The sequence below is a fragment of the Protomyctophum bolini genome (assembly GCF_963924005.1).
Source record: "Protomyctophum bolini genome assembly, chromosome: 15".
NCBI classification, from domain to species: Eukaryota; Metazoa; Chordata; class Actinopteri; order Myctophiformes; family Myctophidae; genus Protomyctophum; species Protomyctophum bolini.
The window spans coordinates 30,440,041-30,459,314 of record NC_137876.1 but is presented as its reverse complement, the minus strand read 5'-3'; the positions used below and the strand labels follow the sequence as shown (position 1 = coordinate 30,459,314).

The window sequence follows — 19,274 nt, the reverse complement described above, 5'->3', positions numbered from 1 at the left end:
ACAAAATTGTACTTAAATGTACTTGAGTAAATGTAGGCCTCTTGGTTACTTCCCACCACTGTATGTGAACTATCAAAGTGCTCAGTGACTCACACATCAGCAGCCCACACTACCGCTCTGCCTAGACATGCAGTGCTCTATGAGTTTCCCTGAGTAAGCAACTCTTGTCTTGTGACAAAGTATATTATTTTACAGTGCTGGTTAGTTAAGCATGTGACTTTGTTTTGTTTTGTTTTTTTGTACCTACCAATAAGGAATTGTGTAACACTGCGACAATGGTGTGTAGCCTATATATTCTAGCCTACATTATTCAAATTTATGTTGCGATCTTAATGAATATGTTTAAAATACATCCACATTTCTTACAGCAGAATATCTTGCTAGAAAAGTTGTTCTCAAAGTGGATTCCAGTCCACTTCTCAAAGTGGATTCCACTTCCAGACTACAAATCTCAGGCAATGAAATTCCAGCCATTTGAATTGATTCTCCCTTAGGACTAGTGTACAAATGGAACGGGCATTTTGTTTCCATTTGTACACTCTGACTCTGAGTTATGGGGTCCTTGAACCACAGTGCTTGAAAATAGTTAGTAACTTATTATTGTTTTTAACATTACAGTGCGTGGGTTGCTTGATCACATGACAGTACCATAATATCGGACAGTACAGTGTACAAGTCCCGCCTCCTCAGTCCTCGCCCAGCGACGGGATTGGTTTAATGGTTTCCCATGTAAACTCCAGGCTGTTTCCCGACATCACGTCTATATAAATTGACAATTGGACGACGGTGAGTCGATATACATGCAGCGGCTTCATCTAGACACTCCGTAAAACAGAAGGTGAATACAATTAGAAATATATTCTCATTGTATTGGGTACTACATTGTTATTAAGGTTTATCTCGCACCGCATATAGGGTTTTAGAGGTTGACTGCTACTAGAGCTAACGTTAGCTTTCCAAAGAAGAGTATCATCCACCCCGTGTCATGTGACATCGTCACATCGGGCAGTTAAGTTGTGTGATTTTGTGTGCGTTTACAATGTGTATAATATATTGTCATTCCGTTAACCCCTCCAAAAAAGCTAAAATGCATAACTGTCACCTCGGTGGGAATTTGGCACAGAAATAATAATGAATGTTGCCGTGAATTGTTTTAAGAGAACTTGTTCAGTCAGTTTGTTGTTGTCACCCACATACAGTAAAGGAAACAACACTGCAAGAGGGAATGTTTTCTCCCATCGTTGCCCTGCTGGGCCTGAGCCTGGGACTGGCTGCTGCATTCCCCTCACAGCAGACCGACAAGGGGAAGAACTGGGTGGTGATTGTAGCTGGGTCCAATGGCTGGTACAACTACAGGCACCAGGTAAATCAAGTGGAACTTGGCATACGCAGCTAGCCACAATGCCACCTTATCATAGCCTAAGATTTAGACTCGTTTCTAAACGGAATCAATATACATTTTATGTGCTGTATTGATATCTATGAATAGGTGATACTTGTGCACATGTAATAACATTACAGAGACAAATATAATTATGAAAGTATGGCACACCTAACGTGCCATTTAATTTACAGTTCCAGAAAACTGAAATGGTCACAGAAGTTGATTATAATGAATGACATGACTCCCTCCCAGGCCGACGCTTGCCATGCCTATCAGATCGTTCATAAGAATGGCATTCCTGATGAGCAGATCGTGGTCATGATGTACGACGACCTGGGAAACAATGAAGAGTGAGTTCAGTTTTCCTTTGTACTTCACATGCTCTTGGTGTTTCTCAGTTCTCTGTAGGCCTACAGGTCCTCTGTTGCCTACATAGTACATACTTGTACATAGTACATCCACTTGCATTGAGGTCCATGACATCAATGTCATCATAACTCATGATGACACTCATGGCAACTCAAATCTCATGATTCACAAGATTTATAGAGGGTGCAAAGCTGCATGCATTCATAGAACATTTGTTGATTGCTAAATGGTTGAAAAATAGGTTGTGAAAATAATAGAAAAAGTGAACTAAATGTACAGACTGCTGCGTTTTCAGACCCGAATATTATAGGGAATTGTGGGTGTGCCGTTTTATCTGTTTTTACGGAAAACGCACCAGCGTCTGCAAGGACCTAATACGAAAAACGCAGCAGTGTGCAAGGCCCTTAACAGAGTGATCTAAACGAGGTCATTGAGCTATAGTTGACTAGAGTCACAAGGAACTAATTTTGCTATCCTTTCTAGACTTCATATGGGAGTTATGTTGCTCAGGGCAAAACTAAGCAGCTGGGCAGTGGTGTGTTAACATCTATAAACATCAATTGAGCTAACTTTCTTCACAAAGTATGCTAAATGTACAATACAGGCACTTGTATTGCTTGAACGTTGCAGACATTTCCACAGTACAGTATAAGGACAATCCAAACACAACCTCACATACTGAGCAACTCATACATTAGGGCTGGACAATGTATCAATATTGGCCAATATCTTGGGGAGACTATATTTATTGTCTTGGATTTTGTCTATTGTATGGCATACAGTAGGCCTAAGTGTCTTTTTCTGGTTTTAAAGGCTGCAATATAATGGCGTGGATGTAATTTTCTGAACTTACTTGACCGGGTAAAAGGCAAATAATAGAATAGCCAGAAAGATACCGTAGTTATTGTATAGGCATTTCTGATGACTACAAAAACATATTTTGTGAAAGCACCAATAGTCATCCCCACAATAGTCACCTGATATATTTTGTCTATATACTGTATTTTGCCCAGCCCTTAGCATTTGGAAAGATGTTCCTCTCTGTTGACAACAGCCAGGACACAACAAGTCGCTTTGTGGTCTACTTTCATTTTAAGATAAGACAGGGAAGCTGGACATGATGTGTGATTGACAGTGCTGTTGGCTTCAGTTTGGGCTAGATATAGGCTACAGCGATAATGTAATAGCAATCATGTTTGACTGGGCTCTCCTGTATTATTTACTATTCAAATCTACTTGCAGTTTAAATAAAGGGAATATTCCTAGAATATTCCAGGTCCAATGGTTTTTTTTGCACTTTTTGTGGAATCCATGTTTGAACTTTCGTCAATCTGTTGTGAGCCCCTTTATCTATCAAAAAGATTTAAGTCAATAATGATAAGAGGTCATATTTTCACCATAAGGTAGCTTATTTCCTGGAACAGCGGTTCCCTTGTTTTTATTTATACTGAATATTTTGGTCAGTGAGTCAAAATTGAATCATATCAAACCTAACATAATGTAAGTCCTGAATAACATGATAAAATGTTGATATCCACTTCGATACTTGCTGTATGTCAATACTACTGGTTATACTTTAGTGATTTTTGGTGGGTTGCTTTTAAGCTTTAACTGTAGTGCATTCTATCACTTTCCACCTGGCATTCCTATTTGGGGCATTTAAAACTGTCCAAATATTGTGAGCTTGTAGATCTTCTATTTTTTGTTATTCATCGTACTATCGATATGCACATGACAAGTGAATAGATAGTAAGAGAGATAGCTGTACATTTCCTTGACTCTCTTCCCTGTCACCTGATTGGTGAATAATCAACCTTTTCGCAATGTCATTGTGTTCATGCTTTGTCAGTTGACTTTCACTTTCCTAGATAAACTTGAATAATATTTCTATTTTCAGCAACCCCACACCAGGAATCATAATCAACAGGCCAAATGGTACAGATGTGTACAAGGGAGTTCCCAAAGACTACACTGGGGATGTGAGTAATTCATTGCAATGCAAATAGTGTGCATGCACATACTGTCAAATCATAGCTATTGACCGACCATAACATGGCATGAGAATCTACATTAAAACGATTTTTCGTAGGTAGATTTCAATATTTTAAAACTCCACTCCCTTGTTTTATCTCTCTTTGTGTTAATGTTGCCCTGAAAGGCTGTGACTCCTGAAAACTTCCTGGCAGTGCTGAAAGGTGACTCTCAAAATGTTAAAGGAGGCTCTGGCAAAGTCTTGAATAGGTGAGGAGGAAAATTAATTTCTATTTCAGGGAATGTTTGAATAAATTGTGTGTGAATATCAACCTTACTGGTTTATCAGGTCGTTGATTGTTTCCATTTATTCATTCTCTTGGCAGCGGCCCCAACGATCATGTGTTTGTTTATTTCACTGATCATGGCGCGCCTGGAATCCTGGCCTTCCCTAATGATGATGTAAGCATTTTCATATTTATTTCCTGCTTTGGACAGTGGTCTTTCCACACAGAATCACCCAATTCTTACACATAAATCTAAACTAATGTAAATACTGTTGTTTTCAAGTTGGTTTGCACTTTTAACAACTTGTGACAAGATTCGAGGAAGTGTTAAGTAATTGAGTCATTGTTCACATGTATTTAGGTTTAGGTTATTTTTTGGCATTTCTGCCTTTTATTGATAGTTTCAAGTGAAGATGGACAGGAAAGAGGGAGAGAGAGAAGGGAAGAGACATGCAGCTAAGGTCGTCATGAACGGGACTCGAACACGCAACACGCTGTCAGGTCAAAAGCCTATATATGGCATGCGCCACGGCCTTGACCACTTGGCCAGTGGGCGCCCGTCATGTATTTAGTTTTAATTATTTGATTAACCTACATGAGCAAGATTCAGTCGGTTAAATTTCCCGCCCTAGCACAGATCCTATGTGTCAAGGTTCCTTAAGCAAGACACCGAAGATACCTGCTCCAGAGGTGTCACTTCTGACTGCCCTGTGTGTGTGTTCATGTGATATTGTGATTAATGACCTGACTGAATTCTAAAGAGGCTTTTCGCTCTTTCTCCCCAGCTTCATGTTAAAGACTTCATGGACACCATAAACTACATGCATGAAAACAAGAAGTACAAAAAGGTGAGAAAGCCTATTCGGCGCATGTCATTATAACCACTTTTTTCTTTTTTTATATAAATATAGAAAATATCCTCACAACACGTCACAATGTGATCCTGTAGATCTTGTTCAAAATAATTTAATTTCTAAATGGGGCTTAAGTGGTTAAACATTAGACCCATTACAATTCTGATGGCATAGTTAGATCAAGCCAATCAGGTGATTGCTGGAGTACAAGATTATTTTTGCTGGAATGTGATGGCGTCGCCTCACCAAACTTGATTTCTTCCTCACCCATTCCTTTCCTCCTGCACACACATGCACAGATGGTGTTCTACATTGAAGCATGTGAGTCTGGATCAATGATGACCCGCCTGCCTGCTGACGTTGATGGTGAGTTGCACTTCACCTACTCACAATCACTTCCCAGAACAGAACAACATGTGGTGATGATGAAGTCCATAAGACAATCAACACTGCAGTCATGTAACAGTGCTAGGGCTGCAAAAGTATTCAAATTTGAATCTTGATCATGATTTTTGCTTCCCATAATTAAATGAACATGATCTGCCAATACTGACATTTGTGCTCCACCCATACAACACAGGATTTCTTTGCTGTATATTACAGTGACTCATCTGTTAATATGATTGAATGACAGAACTGGCAGCAATGCCTGTATGTACAGTGCCAATAAAATCAAAGAAATTACAGTATTTTGATAACTAGGGGTTACGTATGTAACCAAAGTTATATAACAGCGAGCAAGGCTGCTCACTTATGGGAGTTTGCGCCCCCTAGCGTAAACACAGAAGCATTATATAAACTCACAGACAATTTTGGCTGGGACTTTGAGACGTGATGACGTTGAGAACCGCCCACCGGTGCGCTGGTATAAAAGCGCGTCAACGTCCCTTAGTCTCCATTCGATAACAATTGTTCTCTTCTCAAGCAACAAGAAGGGAATCCTAGTGAGCAGCCTTGCTCGCTGTTATATAACTTTGGTTACATACGTAACCCCTAGTTATATTAATCAGCTTAGCAAGGCTGCTCACTTATGGGAGACTTTATTAACTCCCTTATTGTCATCGCGAAGTCTGGACCCTTAGGGCCCGTACCATCTGTGAGCAAGGACCACAGTACGTCCCCAAAAGGACTACTGCCCCTCCTTGGGAAAGCCAACCAGGCTCAGGTCTGTCATAAGCGCCTAAGAGGAGCCGACAGAACAACCAGCTCAGCACCCTGGAGAAGACCAATGTCCCCCCAGGGAGCCGAGTCACTCCACTAACTGGAGGCCACGCTCAGGACCGCATGCGCCATCGGCGCTGCTGTCACATCCAGCCTATAGAAGGTGGCAAAAGTGGAAGACGATGCCCAACTTGCAGCGGAACAAACATCCTGAATAGAGACCCCCCTACAGAGGGCCCAGGATGACGCCATACCCCTCGTGGAATGCGCCTTCAACCCTATGGGAGGCACCATATTCCTACCAGAGTAAGCCCGCTCTATAGCCTCCACGATCCACTGGGAAAGCCTAATCTTCGAGATAGGCAGTCCCACAGTCTTGGGATCCCAGGAGACAAACAGCTGTGTAGTCTTCCTTGTCGCCTTAGTTTTGTCCAAATACAACCTCAATGCCCTCACCGGACAGAGGTTATGCCTCCTCCTCTCCTCCTCAGAGGCAAAGGGGGGCGGACAGAACGCCACCAGGTCCATCGGTACCGGGGTAGCCAGGCGGTTCTTAGGTAAAAACGCCGGATTGGTCTTCATGACCACCCTAGCATCCCCATTAAACCTCATGCATTCCGCACTCGTGGACAACGCATGGATATCACCGACCCTCTTAGCGGTCACCAAAGCTATCAACAACGCTGTCTTCAGCGACAATAGCTTCATACTCAACTCCTCCAAGGGCTCAAACGGTGGTCGGGACAGAGAGTCCAGAACCAAAGCAAGGTCCCATGAAGGAACCAAAGACTTAGTCACCGGAAGGAGACGACTAGCTCCCTTCATGAACTGGCGTACCAGCGGGAGCTGGCCCACCGTCTTGTCCTCAAAACCGATGTGGCAGGCAGAGATAGCAGCCAGATACACCTTGACAGTACTAAAGGCTCTGCCTTTATCCAAGAGGTCCTGGAGGAACGACAGAACGACCCTCACTGGCGCTTGAAAAGGCACCACTTGAGCTGGTGAACACCAGTCCTCAAACAATCGCCATCTCAAATCATAGGCGTCCCTGGTCGACTGCGCCCTCGCACACTGAATAGTGTTGATGACGCTCTGGGGAAGACCCTCCGCGCCAAGATTCAGCCTTTCACGGGCCAGGCCCAGAGGTCTAGATCTTCCGGCCGCGGGTGGAATATCTCGCCCCCCGCCTGAGTCAATAGGTCCCTGCATACTGGAAGCTGCCAGGGCCGATCGTACAGGAGAGGGACAATGTCTGACCTCCAAGAGCCCCATCCTGGGGCCACTAGGATCACCGACAGGCACTGCGTCCTCACCCTCTCCAGTGTGGGAAGGATGAGAGACAGCGGGGGAAAAGCGTAAAGAAGGCCCCGGGGCCAACGGTGCGCCAAGGCATCCAAGCCCAGCGGCGCCGTTCCTGCTATGGAGAAAAACAGAGGACACTTGCTGTTTTCCTCCGACGCAAACAGATCCACTCGTGGCTCGCCGAACCTCTCCCATATCTGCTTGGCCACTGTCTTGTGCAGCGACCAAGCCGCGTAGAGGTACCGGCCCCTGGACAACAGATCCGCTCCCGTGTTCAGGAGTCCCGGAACATGGGAGGCCCTGACCGACAGAAGGTGCTCGTCGCACCATAAAGTCAGTCTGTGTGCCAGCACATGCAGTTTGGTGGACCGTAGTCCCCCCTGCTTGTTGATATAGCACATCGTCGTCGTGTTGTCCGTCCTGACCAGGACATGGGAACCGCTGATGAAGCGTTCGAAATGCTGCAACGCCAACATCACCGCCATCAGCTCCAGGTAATTTATGTGGGCAGACTTGGTGCTGCCACTCCATACACCCCTGGCCGTCCTGCCCTCGTGGGTGGCACCCCACCCAGACAGGCTGGCATCGGTCGTGAGTACTTTCCGGGATGTGACCATCCCCATGACCACGCCCTCCGAGAGGAACTGAGTGCCTCTCCACTGGCGTAGCGCCTCGAAACACCCTATCGACACGTGCACAAGCTGATGACGACGATGCTGACCCACATTTAGCGACTGCATCCATCTTTGAAACGGTCTCATGTACAGTCTGCCTAGCCGAACAACGGATATCGCAGAAGCCATGAGACCCGCCAGCCTCTGACAAGTCCGGAACGGGACCTTGTTGCCTGTCCGGAACAAGGCCAGACATGACTGAAACGAGCGAATTCTCTCGTCGGAGAGACGCGCCGTGAAGGACACAGCGTCGAGTGTCATGCCTATGTAATCTATCGATTGTTTCGGCATTAGGACACTCTTGGCGTAATTTATGCTGAAGCCCAGAGACGTCAGGTGATCTACTACCCATCCTGTGTGTAGTCGCAGAGTCGACTCTGAGTCCGCATAAATTAGCCAATCGTCCACGTACATTGCTATCCGAACGCCCCGTTGACGTAGCGGAGCGACGGCTGCTTGCGTACATTTCACAAAAGTCCTCGGACTCAGTGACAGTCCGAACGGAAGGACCAGATATTCGTATATCTGTCCCCTGAAACCGAACCGTAGGAATTTCCTGTGTGGCGGGTAGATGGGGACGTGGAAATACGCGTCTCTGAGATCGAGAGTCGTATACCAGTCCCCTCGACGCATCATACGCAGCAGAGCCTTGCTCGTGAGCATTTTGAAGCGAAACACTTTCAAATAGCCGTTCAGAGCCCGCAGGTCTAGAATGGGCCGCATGCCCCCCCCCTTCTTTTTCACGAGAAAGTAGCGGGAGTAAAACCCGGTGTTGCTCTGCTCCGCCGACACCACACGTATAGCCTTCTTCTCCAACAGAGATGTTATCTCGTCTTGGAGAATTTCGGCTGCCTGACCACTCGCTTGCGAGAAGAGAACGCTCCCACAGGTGGGAGGTCTTCTGGCAAACTGTAGTTTGTAACCCTTCGAGATGGTGTTCAACACCCAAGGATGAGCACCACAACGTTTCCACTCTTGTAGACACAGCGCCAGAGGGGTCGAAGCCAGCTCCGAGCCGTTTTGTGGCGGAGCGGCGCAACGTACGGTCGGAACTCGGGTCTTGAGCCTCTGTTCTGCCGTACGGACCCTGGGCTCTGGTGCCGTGTCCGAGGTGGTTACACTTGCATTTTGGCCGACAGCCACAGGCCCCCTTGGAGGCCCGGGCCGTGGGCCCAACCCCTTGAGTTTCAAATGTCGACCCACGAGACCGGTTTTCAGTAGAGAACACTGCTTTATTAAAGAAAGTGGTGGTACAGAAAACTTTGGAGAGACATTTATTTTCAACAAACAAGTCTTCTTCCTGTCTGCGTGGAGAGCGTCCTGCATGAGGCCCGTGGCCGCTATGCTGCGCTTCAGAGAAACTCGGGGACGGGTGGGGGAGACAGTGTCCGGTGTCTCCCCTTGGGGCAGGTCTGGTTATTTCGGCTTCCCGCCGGGTGGTCCACCCTTCCTGGCATTGCGGGGGCCGCCGGCCGGAGACGCCGAGGGGCGTCTAGGCCTGTCGCCCTTCTTGCGGGTGCGCGGTGGACGAGAGGAAGAGGCCGCTGCCGGCTGAGCCCTCTGACCTGCAGGGAACTTGGGCCCCGTGAAGGTGCTCGTCCTGGACCTGGAGCGATCGTCCCTTTCCTTGGGGCGATCGTAGGACGGCCTGTAGGGCGGAGCCTGTTTGGGCCGTGCTCCGGACGCCGGGAGGCAGGCGCCAATGACCTCCGTGTCGGTCTTCGTTTGCCCGTCGCGGGAGCGCATCTCTTCGAGCATGGACGCGAAGAGCGTCGAGGTGGAGACCTTCTGCTTCAGCGGGTTGCGTCCCACCTTGGGGGACAGCTCCAGCCACCTGGCCCTCTCGAGGACCAGAAGCCTCGCCATGGTCCCGCCCACCATCTCAGTCTGGGCCTGCGTGAGACGGAGGAGCTCGAGGTGCAGGCGCCTCAACTCAGCCATGTGCTCGGGGGTAGGTGTGTCACCCGCCTCGAGCAGGACATAGGACGCTGACCCCTGCAGAAGGGTCGCAGCGTTCAGCGCTCTGGCCGCAGTCGAGGCGCACCTGTACGCTGCCTTATTCATCTTGGAATCGTCCTTGTCCGAAGGCAAGGAGAAGTCCGGGTCCTCGTGGAAAACGTTGGGATTAACGCCCATGAGCCATCCGGCGAAGGACTTGTCCATGGGAGGCATGGCCTCGAGGCCTGCTTCCCGTTGACCCGCGCAGTCCAGCAGCTTCATGCCTCCGGTCAGAGAGGCGGAGGCTGAGTAAGGCTGTCTCCAAGACGTCATGAGGGATTTCAGGAACCCGTCATCGAGGGGGATCTCAGCCTTGATCTGGGACTTCACTGGGTTGCCCTGAATCCTCTTGCGGAACTGCTCGCATAGGGTGTCCTTAGACACCGGAGGTTCGAGGCTGGCCGGCCAGACCAGTCCACAGCGGATCGTGGCCTTCTTGAAGAGGTCGACTATGTCGGTGTTATCATAGTGGAGCTCTGGTTCGGCCGGAGCTACTGGGGCCATCGGAGCTATAGCGGCGTCGGCCGGTGCAACCATTGCAGCACTTGGTGTCGCGATGGGGGCGGCGACGTCGGCCACCTGAACGGTCTTGACGACTGGAGGCGGGACCGCCATTCCGGTGTCGCTCTCGCCGTCGCTCACCTCGTCATCCTCCTCCTCTTCAGAGGTGTAGGAGGAAGCTGAGTCCTGAGATGAGGACTCGTCGGAGTCCATCTCAGCGTCGTGCTCTGGGAGAGCTCGTGCCTGGCCCGCGTCGTCGTCTGCAAGGATGACGACGTCAGGGGCGTCGGGGAGCGGTGCCTCCATGTCAGGGGACCAGTGCCTGGCTCCTTGTTTCAGAGCGGCAGTGTAGGCCTTCTGTGCGATAGAGGTTGCAACGGCGTGGGCCGCCTCCTCAGGCGTGGCCCCACGTCCCCTCTCTGCATCGTACGTCCCTTGTGCAACAGCCCGGGCTGCTTCACTAGGGGTCGGGGCTCCGATAAAGAGGCTCGGAGAGTAGCGGTTAGGGTCAGCTGCCTCCCTAGAGGCTTCCTGACGCTGGGCCTCGTCCTCTCTCCCCTGTGCGTGGGCGTCCCGTTGGGTTCGGTACGCCCTGTGGGCACGCTTCAGCCTGCTACGCTTCAGCAAGTCGGAAAAGGTGAAGCAATGCGGGCATCGCTCCGGGTTTTCCGTCGCTTCCACAGCATGGCCATAGCCCAGGCAGTAGAGACACTCGTCATGCAAGTCGTCATGGGCGAGCAGGCCCTTGCAGGACTTGCACGCCCTTTGTATGCACTGGCTGTGAGCGTCCGCCCGGGCGTGGCGGCGTTGGCGACGGGACGTGGTCTCTGCCATCTCACGAGGCTAGGAAGCACGTGGAAACGAAGAGCAGAGTTAAAAGCAGCCACGTAGGTGGAGGCTTCGTGGGCGAACACGTTACAGGCAAGGCTCGCTGGTTCATATAACTCTGGTTACAACAGTAACTGCGAGTTTAATCAACCAGTTTCACAAGGCTGCGCGAACACGTTACAGGCAAGGCTCGCTGGTTCATATATCCCTGGTTACAACAGTAACCGCGAGTTTAATCAACCAGTTTCACAAGGCTGCGCGTTTCGGATCACCACCACGCTGCCGCGGGCTCGAAAGGCCGCGGGACGTTGTATGTGGAGGCCGAGTAAAGAGCTATTATTAGCTGTTAAATGCTGGCCGTCAACACGAACGTGAGAGCTAAACAGAGATATTACTATATGCTGTTCAGAATACCACGCCGTCACGGGCTTCAGGGCCGCGGGACGTGCGTGTGCTGTGTCGGCTACGCTAGCTGTTAAAGCAGGCCGTCGACACAGACGTGAGAGCTAAGCAGAAATATTACTATATTTTTCGTGCAGCTCACCACGCCGTCACGGGCTTCGGGGCCGCGGGACGTGCGTGCGCTGTGTCGGCTACACTAGCTTGTCAAAGCAGGCCGTCGACACAGACGTAAAAGCTAAGCAGAAATATTACTATATTTTATGCAGCTCACCACGCTGTCACGGGCTTCGAGGCCGCGGTACGTGCGTGTGTTGTGCCGGCTATAGCAGGCTAATGGTAGCAGCCACCGATGCCGGCACACGTGTGGAAACTAGCAAAGGGTCGAGACCGTTTCTAGCCCGTCACACGTCCGGGACCTTAAGTCACCGAAGTTTGTGTGGAAGCAAAAACACGCTATTGTTAGCCGTGTCAAAGACCGTCACACGGGTAAAGAAACTTAGCAGGGCTCGAGCCACCACACAAGTTACATTACCCACCAAGTTATTATTAACCTTGGTTTTAGGAAAAAGGACTTACCGTTTTTCTTTACTTCTCAAAGCCTCTAGGAAAGCAGTTTCCGCGGTACCGAGAGGTTTTCTCGTCCTTGTGGAAATAACTCAGATGCTATACCTTGGGAGACTTCGCTTGCGCTGTGTTACACACATGAGAAGAAACAAATGAATGGAGACTAAGGGACGTTGACGCGCTTTTATACCAGCGCACCGGTGGGCGGTTCTCAACGTCATCACGTCTCAAAGTCCCAGCCAAAATTGTCTGTGAGTTTATATAATGCTTCTGTGTTTACGCTAGGGGGCGCAAACTCCCATAAGTGAGCAGCCTTGCTAAGCTGATTAATATAACTACTATTGTCCAGTATCATCTAGTATAACATCATACTAACTTCAACAACTGACAGTCAATATTTGCTGACCTACTGTAGGTATCTTACTTGCTGCTATACTTTCTTTTAGAAAACCTAGAAATGCATGTGCGTCAAAAACTGAATCACCCACCCCTCACGTTTATTTAGGTGCTGTGTCATTAGTCAGAAGGTTAATTCTTCCGAAATTACTATCCCTATCTCTAACCCTAACCTAAACATAACCGCAAGCACGGGAGCAGTGCATGTTCGCCAACCTTAATGTGTGTATGTTCGGACTAACAGGACTTTGGATCTATGGGCATTCCCCGTTTATATAGCACAACACATGTGAAAAGAATAAAGTTATTTTCAAACGAGGCAGATGACCGAATGGAAAATACGATGACCATAATAAATTCATAATCTATAAAATGTAAAACTAAAATGCAACACCTACTCTCCTTTTACAGTGTATGCTACCACTGCTGCCAATTCTCATGAATCTTCTTATGCTTGCTACTATGATGAGGAGAGGGACACTTACCTGGGAGATGTGTACAGCATCAAATGGATGGAAGACTCTGATGTGGTACGTCAACTTGTCCAGTGTATACCAATACCCCCCACCAATACAACAGATGACACACATGAAACTCAATAAGGGCCATTTGAAACCTTCCGATGATATCATTGTGTGTTGGCTATACTGGTCTTAACACTTGAAAATCTGTTGTTTTTTAATATTATGGCACATTATTCTGACATGGGAAGGTGATGAGGTAAAGAAGTGTTGAAATGCAATACAGGCACACATTCTGATTGAATGGTTGATGCACCATGGTTGCATGTCCCAAATATTTTAACCACTTAAAGCCTCTATACGTAGTAAACTTCACCTGTACTCGGTCAACTCTCCCCCCACTACACCAAATCCTTTTGCTGAAAATACATTGCCGATCTACAAGCTCATAACATGTCGTGTCGCGACTTTTAGATAGTGTATTTTGGGCAGAGGTTTCCTCCAGACTAGGAATGTTTCTGTCCAAGTGATTGACTTTCTGATGGGTTTGTGTTTCACTACTTGCTTACAGGAGGACCTGGCAAAGGAAACCCTAATCAAGCAGTTTAAGATTGTGAAGAGCCACACCAACACCAGCCACGTCCAGCAGTTTGGAAACAAGGTCAGGAAAAAAAGGTTTTTTGATGAAAAGAGGAATTTATTTCTGTTTTGCTACTTCCTTTAAACAGCCAACCAAAATACTCTGATATACTGTAAGTCTAAAGTGTTGGTCTTGTATCAGTCAGGATACTGTAAGTCTAAAGTGTTGGTCAGGATTGGGATGATGGACGATTAATCAGCATTCAGCGGTCAATATAATCTATCAGCGATCTGTCCATGTCATCGTGAGGGAAATAGTGCTTTAATTGAATTTAACATTTGTAGTAACATTTGTTAAGTAATGTAAATAAATACGCAAAGCCTGTAATATGACCAGGGCCCTGGTGGACCCCGGTCAACTTATAGTATATAGGGTGTAAGTGGTTCATGTGCTCATCTTTGTAGACTCTTGCCCATATGAAAGTGATGGAGTTCCAGGGTAACAGCTTGGCAGGTGCCCAGCCAGCTGAACCAATGACCTTGCAGCCGGTGGTGGACGCTGACATCATCCCCAGCCCTGATGTGCCCCTGGCCATCCTCAAGAGGAAGATGATGGCCTCCAACGACATCAATACTGTAAGAGGCCTGCTTATGGAGATCAACACCCACCTTAAGGTAAGTGTGTGTGTGTGTGTGTGTGTGTGTGTGTGTGTGTGTGTGTGTGTGTGTGTGTGTGTGTGTGTGATGTGTGCTTGTTAGGTACTGTAGGTAGTACAAACAAGAACATCTAATGTGTTCTTGGCTGTAAATGTCAGTCATCTAAGTCTGAAAAAGAACAAACACCCGCACACCGTCTTCAAATGCAGTGAAAGAAACTTTAATAGCGAAATGTTTCGGCCTATGCAGCCTTCATCAGGCTATCTTTATTTATCATAAAGATCTGTTGAAGGCAGCATAGGCTGAAACGTTGCTATGTTTCCTTATTAAAGTTTTTTTTACTGCATTTGAAGACAGTGTGCGGGTGTTTGTTCTTTTTCATTATGTCGGGCACTTAACCCTCTCCTACGCACCTGTCGCCTGTAGGAGTGCAAAAGCCTTGCTTTTTATTTTTTGCCTAAGCCTAAAACATTTCACAATTAGTTGTCATTGTTAAGTTGCAATATGAAATTAATCTTGTTTAGGTGAGGGAGATGCTGGCAGAGACTATGAACAGAGTGGTGGCGAGGGTGACTGGCGATAAGCTCAAGGCTCAGACGCTTCTCAACGACCGACGGGAGCTCTCCCAGGATGAGTGCTACAAATCCGCAGTCACCTACTACAAGCACAACTGCTTCAACTGGCACAAAATGGAGGTATAGTAGCAACATTTTAGAATTTGCACAACATTCATATTCTTATATCACAATCATGTTCCGTGGACTTTTGCAATCTACTGTTTGCAAAGTAGCATGTTCATGCTATATTCATTTCCACTGTGGTACTTGAACTGCCAAGTATAAATTTGTGGGGGTTTTTATCTCTAGGCAGAGCATTGCATTTAGGGCTGGGTGCAATATAACTACTATTGTCCAAGACACATACATATATATTGTTTTTCCTTGCGGTGCAGATTAAATAAATAGTATTGATATCAATGAATGAAATTATCTTGTGTTTCAGTATGAGTATGCACTGAGGCACCTCTATGCTCTGGTCAACCTGTGTGAGGGAGGATACTCCATTGACAGGTCTGTGTGTGCATGAATGCATGTGTCACTGCCTTCCTTTTAGTTTGAATTTTAATTAATATAAAAGCACAAAATGCATATACTTGCTCTAGTCACTTTATTATAATCAGCAATCGAAATCATACATCCCCAATCCCCATGTGTTCCTCTTATAGCCTTACATCTCAAGTGTGATTGTTTCTAGGATAGGGCTACGAATAGGGCTGCCTATTCGTAACCTAGAGATCTGTGATAGTACGTTCTCTGATCATTGCCCTGTTCTGTTTGATGTTGCTCTCTCTTGTACGGAGAATAGATCTAGGGCTCCTGCTAGACTCTGTCGGACTCTTAACCCCCGCACTGCTAGTCGCTTTTCAGCTGCCTTTGAACAGTTGTGTGCCCCGTCTGTCTCGGCTGTTCCCACAGAGGAACTATGCTCTTGGTTTAACTCTTCGTGTGGGACCATAATGGACTCTGTGGCCCCAATGAAATCCAAGCTGCCCAGGGCAAAGCCCGAGCCCTGGTTTAATGACAGAACCCGTGCAGCTAGACAGGAGTGCCGAAAAGCAGAACGTAAATGGAAGAAGGATAAGTTGCAGGTTTCTTCTCAGATTTTAAAGGAATCCTGGCTCTTCTACCAGAACACTGTCAAAGAGGCAAAAAGAGATCACCTAGCGAATATTATTGAGTCTAACCGTCTTAATCCACGTGTACTTTATCAAACCATTGACTCTGTTCTTAATATCGCTCAGCCTGTCTGTTTTGAATCAGCTGACATATGTAATGACTTCCTGCACTTTTTCATTGACAAGGTGGTAAATACAAGGGCCCTCATCACTGCTCCTGCCTCTGACCCCTCTGTCTGTGTCTCATGTCCCGCGGTGCTCAGCTCGTTTGAACCTGTAACATTGTCCGTTTTGGAGGATGTAGTCAGCCACATAAAGGCCTTAGGTTCGCCGCACGACATTATCCCGGCTCGCCTCTTTAAAGAGGTTTTCCCCAGCGTAGCTCACACGGTCCTGAAAATCATAAATAGCAGTCTCTCTTCTGGTCTTGTTCCCACGTGTTTTAAACATGCTGTAGTGCAACCACTGCTTAAGAAGCCAGGCCTCGACCCCACTGTGTTGGCTCATTTCCGGCCCATATCGAAATTGCCTTTTATCTCTAAGATACTAGAAAAGGTTGTCTATGCCCAGCTACAGTCTTTCCTAGAGGAGCATAAGATCCCTGAGGTCTTCCAGTCTGGCTTTAAAACCCGGCATAGTACCGAGTCTGCACTAGTTAGAGTATTTAACGACATCCTCATAGCTAATGATGCAGGCGACTATGTCATTCTGGTCCTGCTGGACCTGTCGGCTGCGTTCGACACAGTCGACCACAGCGTCCTGCTCTGGCGCTTGCAGCACCTAGTGGGTATCTGTGGAACTGCGCTGGAGTGGTTCAGGTCCTACCTGACGGGCAGAACCATGTCTGTCAGCGCTGCTGGCTCTGAATCGTCCCCAGCGCCGTTGTCGTATGGTGTTCCACAGGGCTCTATTTTAGCCGCAGTGCTCTTCTCCCTATATCTCCTGCCGCTAGGGTCCATCCTCAGAAAACATGGCATTTCGTTCCATTTCTATGCTGATGACAGTCAGATCTATGTTCCCCTAAAGAAGAAAGACGCTGACCCTAAAGCTCTTCTCTCTTGCCTGGATGACATTAAAGCCTGGATGGCCCTAAGCTTTCTAATCTTCAATGAAAAGAAAACTGAGGTAGTAGTGTTTGCCCCAAATGGTTCTGGTAACCCCCCTCCCCTTGATCTAGTTTGTTGGCTTCACAAACTGAGCCAGGGGGGGCTCAGTTTGTGAAGCCAACAGTCTCCAACCTAGGCTTTAAAATGGACAACGATTTTAAGCTAGATCGCCAAATTAGCTCAGTGGTGAAGTCTAGCTTTTTTCATTTGCGACAACTGGCAAAAGTAAAACCCTTTTTAACCATGCAGCACCTTGAGACAGTAATCCATGCCTTTATTACATCTCGGCTGGATTACTGTAACGCCCTCTACCTTGGAGCCAGTCAGTCCTCCCTTGCTTGGCTCCAGTTAATTCAGAACGCGGCTGCCCGACTTCTTACTGGCACGCGTAAGAGAGAGCATATAACTCCCATCCTCGCCTCTCTCCACTGGCTGCCAGTGAACCTTAGAATTAAGTTCAAGGTTCTGCTTTTTACTTTTAAAGCTCTAAGTGGTCTCGCCCCTCCATACCTCTCCGAGCTCCTCCACCCCTACTCTCCTGCCCGCTCCCTCAGGTCAGCTGACCTGATGCTGCTAGCGGTCCCGAGGGCGAAGCGGAAGCTTAGAGGGGACAGAGCCTTTTCAATTGCTGCCCCCAAGCTCTGGAACGACCTTCCCCTGCAAATTAGGCAGGCCCCCTCTCTGGCCATTTTTAAAACCTCGCTTAAAACGCACTTTTATTCTTTGGCTTTTAACACAGCATGAGACCTCTGTTCCTGAACTAGCCTCCCCCACCCTCCTTCCCTTGTTTTGTGTTTTGTTTTGTGTGTTGTCTTTGTATTCTGTGTTTTTAGTCTATGCGTTTACTTACTGTTTTACCTATGTACTGTACAGCACTTTGTGGCAGCTATGGTTGTTTTAAATGTGCTTTATAAATAAAGTTGAGTTGAGTTGAGTTTCTACTTTTTTGGCCATTGTGAAAACTAATTCTTCACATAAATGTTCTCTCTCCCCAGTATTCAGAAGGCCATGGACTACGTGTGCCATTTCTCAAAGTAAAATGGACCTCAAAAAGTCTCAAACTGGATGGCTTGAGAAGATGTGACTTCTCATTGCACTGCTAAAGAATCAAGCTGACGCAGAGTTGATGTTTGTGTTGTTTGTGTTTTTGTTTTTCCCCATCAGCACACTATAACACTTATTTTCTTAACTTGTGATATATTTTTTATTATTTTACAGATTTTAAAGGCCCATTTTATAATGAATTGCACTATGTCACTGTGAAAGATGCTGTCTGTCTGGAAGAATGTTTTACTGCTTTACTTGATTTTTATATGATCTTTTGTCGCTGTCTGGTGGAAACCTTGTATATCCAAAACTAAGAAAATTGGCTATTGTCTCTACTTTTGTGTTACACTCTTGTAGGATATAGTAAAGCATTAATATACTACATTACATTATACATTAATATAAAAAAAAGAAAACGAAATATGGAGATACAAGATTTCTGTCTGTCAGCGACCGGAGCCTGCACAAATGTTTGATTGACATTAATGACATATAAAGGACATGCCACCAAATGTTTGCTGTACTGCAGGGACCTTTAAATAAATTCTGGACTGCACACACAATGATGAATGAATTTTCAGTGAGCCCACGGAATGTTTTTTGTGCAGAAAAACTAATGGTTGGAATGGATTCAGAATCAAGAAAACCTGAAGAAAAAAGAAAAAAAGTTTGACATATCACAAAAGACCTGGAGGCGTGATCAATGCCATTTGGCTGTTCTGAGTGGCCAAAAAGCATCGATCACGCCTCCAGGTCTTTAGTTTACTCAAGTTAGGGAATAAGACCTGGTACTTAAGACACGCAAAATACAGCCGTGTGCGCGCAAAATGTCATGTTATAGGTCAAAAAGGGTGGCATTTCTTCCTTGACCTAGTTGATCCTATGACTATAATGTGTCGAGATAACTGCTTTATGGTACAGTGACTGTCATTCAAGATTTAAAGGCTATACTCACTAATTCTTAAGGTAAAGACAGCACGGTATTTGGTCTCCCTGCTGGGTTATTGAAGGTATATTTATTTATTTACAGTCCTTTCTAATTAACATTACAAAATAGA

General features: G+C 46.9%; 1 protein-coding gene across 1 annotated transcript; it reads left to right on the top strand.

The window, feature by feature from the left end:
* The first annotated feature begins 686 nt into the window (after positions 1-686).
* lgmn (legumain) lies at positions 687-18,779 on the top strand. Its single transcript, XM_080783268.1, has 14 exons — positions 687-838; positions 1,200-1,363; positions 1,637-1,734; positions 3,651-3,732; positions 3,912-3,994; positions 4,111-4,186; positions 4,797-4,859; positions 5,165-5,231; positions 13,103-13,221; positions 13,724-13,813; positions 14,197-14,406; positions 14,913-15,083; positions 15,391-15,458; positions 18,165-18,779. Exons 2-14 carry the CDS (start codon positions 1,226-1,228, stop codon positions 18,205-18,207), a joined length of 1,308 nt encoding a protein of 435 aa, XP_080639394.1. The 5' UTR covers positions 687-838; positions 1,200-1,225; the 3' UTR covers positions 18,208-18,779.
* The last annotated feature ends 495 nt before the right edge of the window (positions 18,780-19,274 follow it).

Bases quoted from the DNA above. Each gene is read 5' to 3' on its own strand.
- lgmn (XM_080783268.1), top strand. From the start codon at position 1,226: ATGTTTTCTCCCATCGTTGCCCTGCTGGGCCTGAGCCTGGGACTGGCT. The intron at 1,364-1,636 runs GTAAATCAAGTG...ACTCCCTCCCAG, and splicing joins GGTACAACTACAGGCACCAG to GCCGACGCTTGCCATGCCTA. The intron at 15,459-18,164 runs GTCTGTGTGTGC...CTCTCTCCCCAG, and splicing joins GGAGGATACTCCATTGACAG to TATTCAGAAGGCCATGGACT.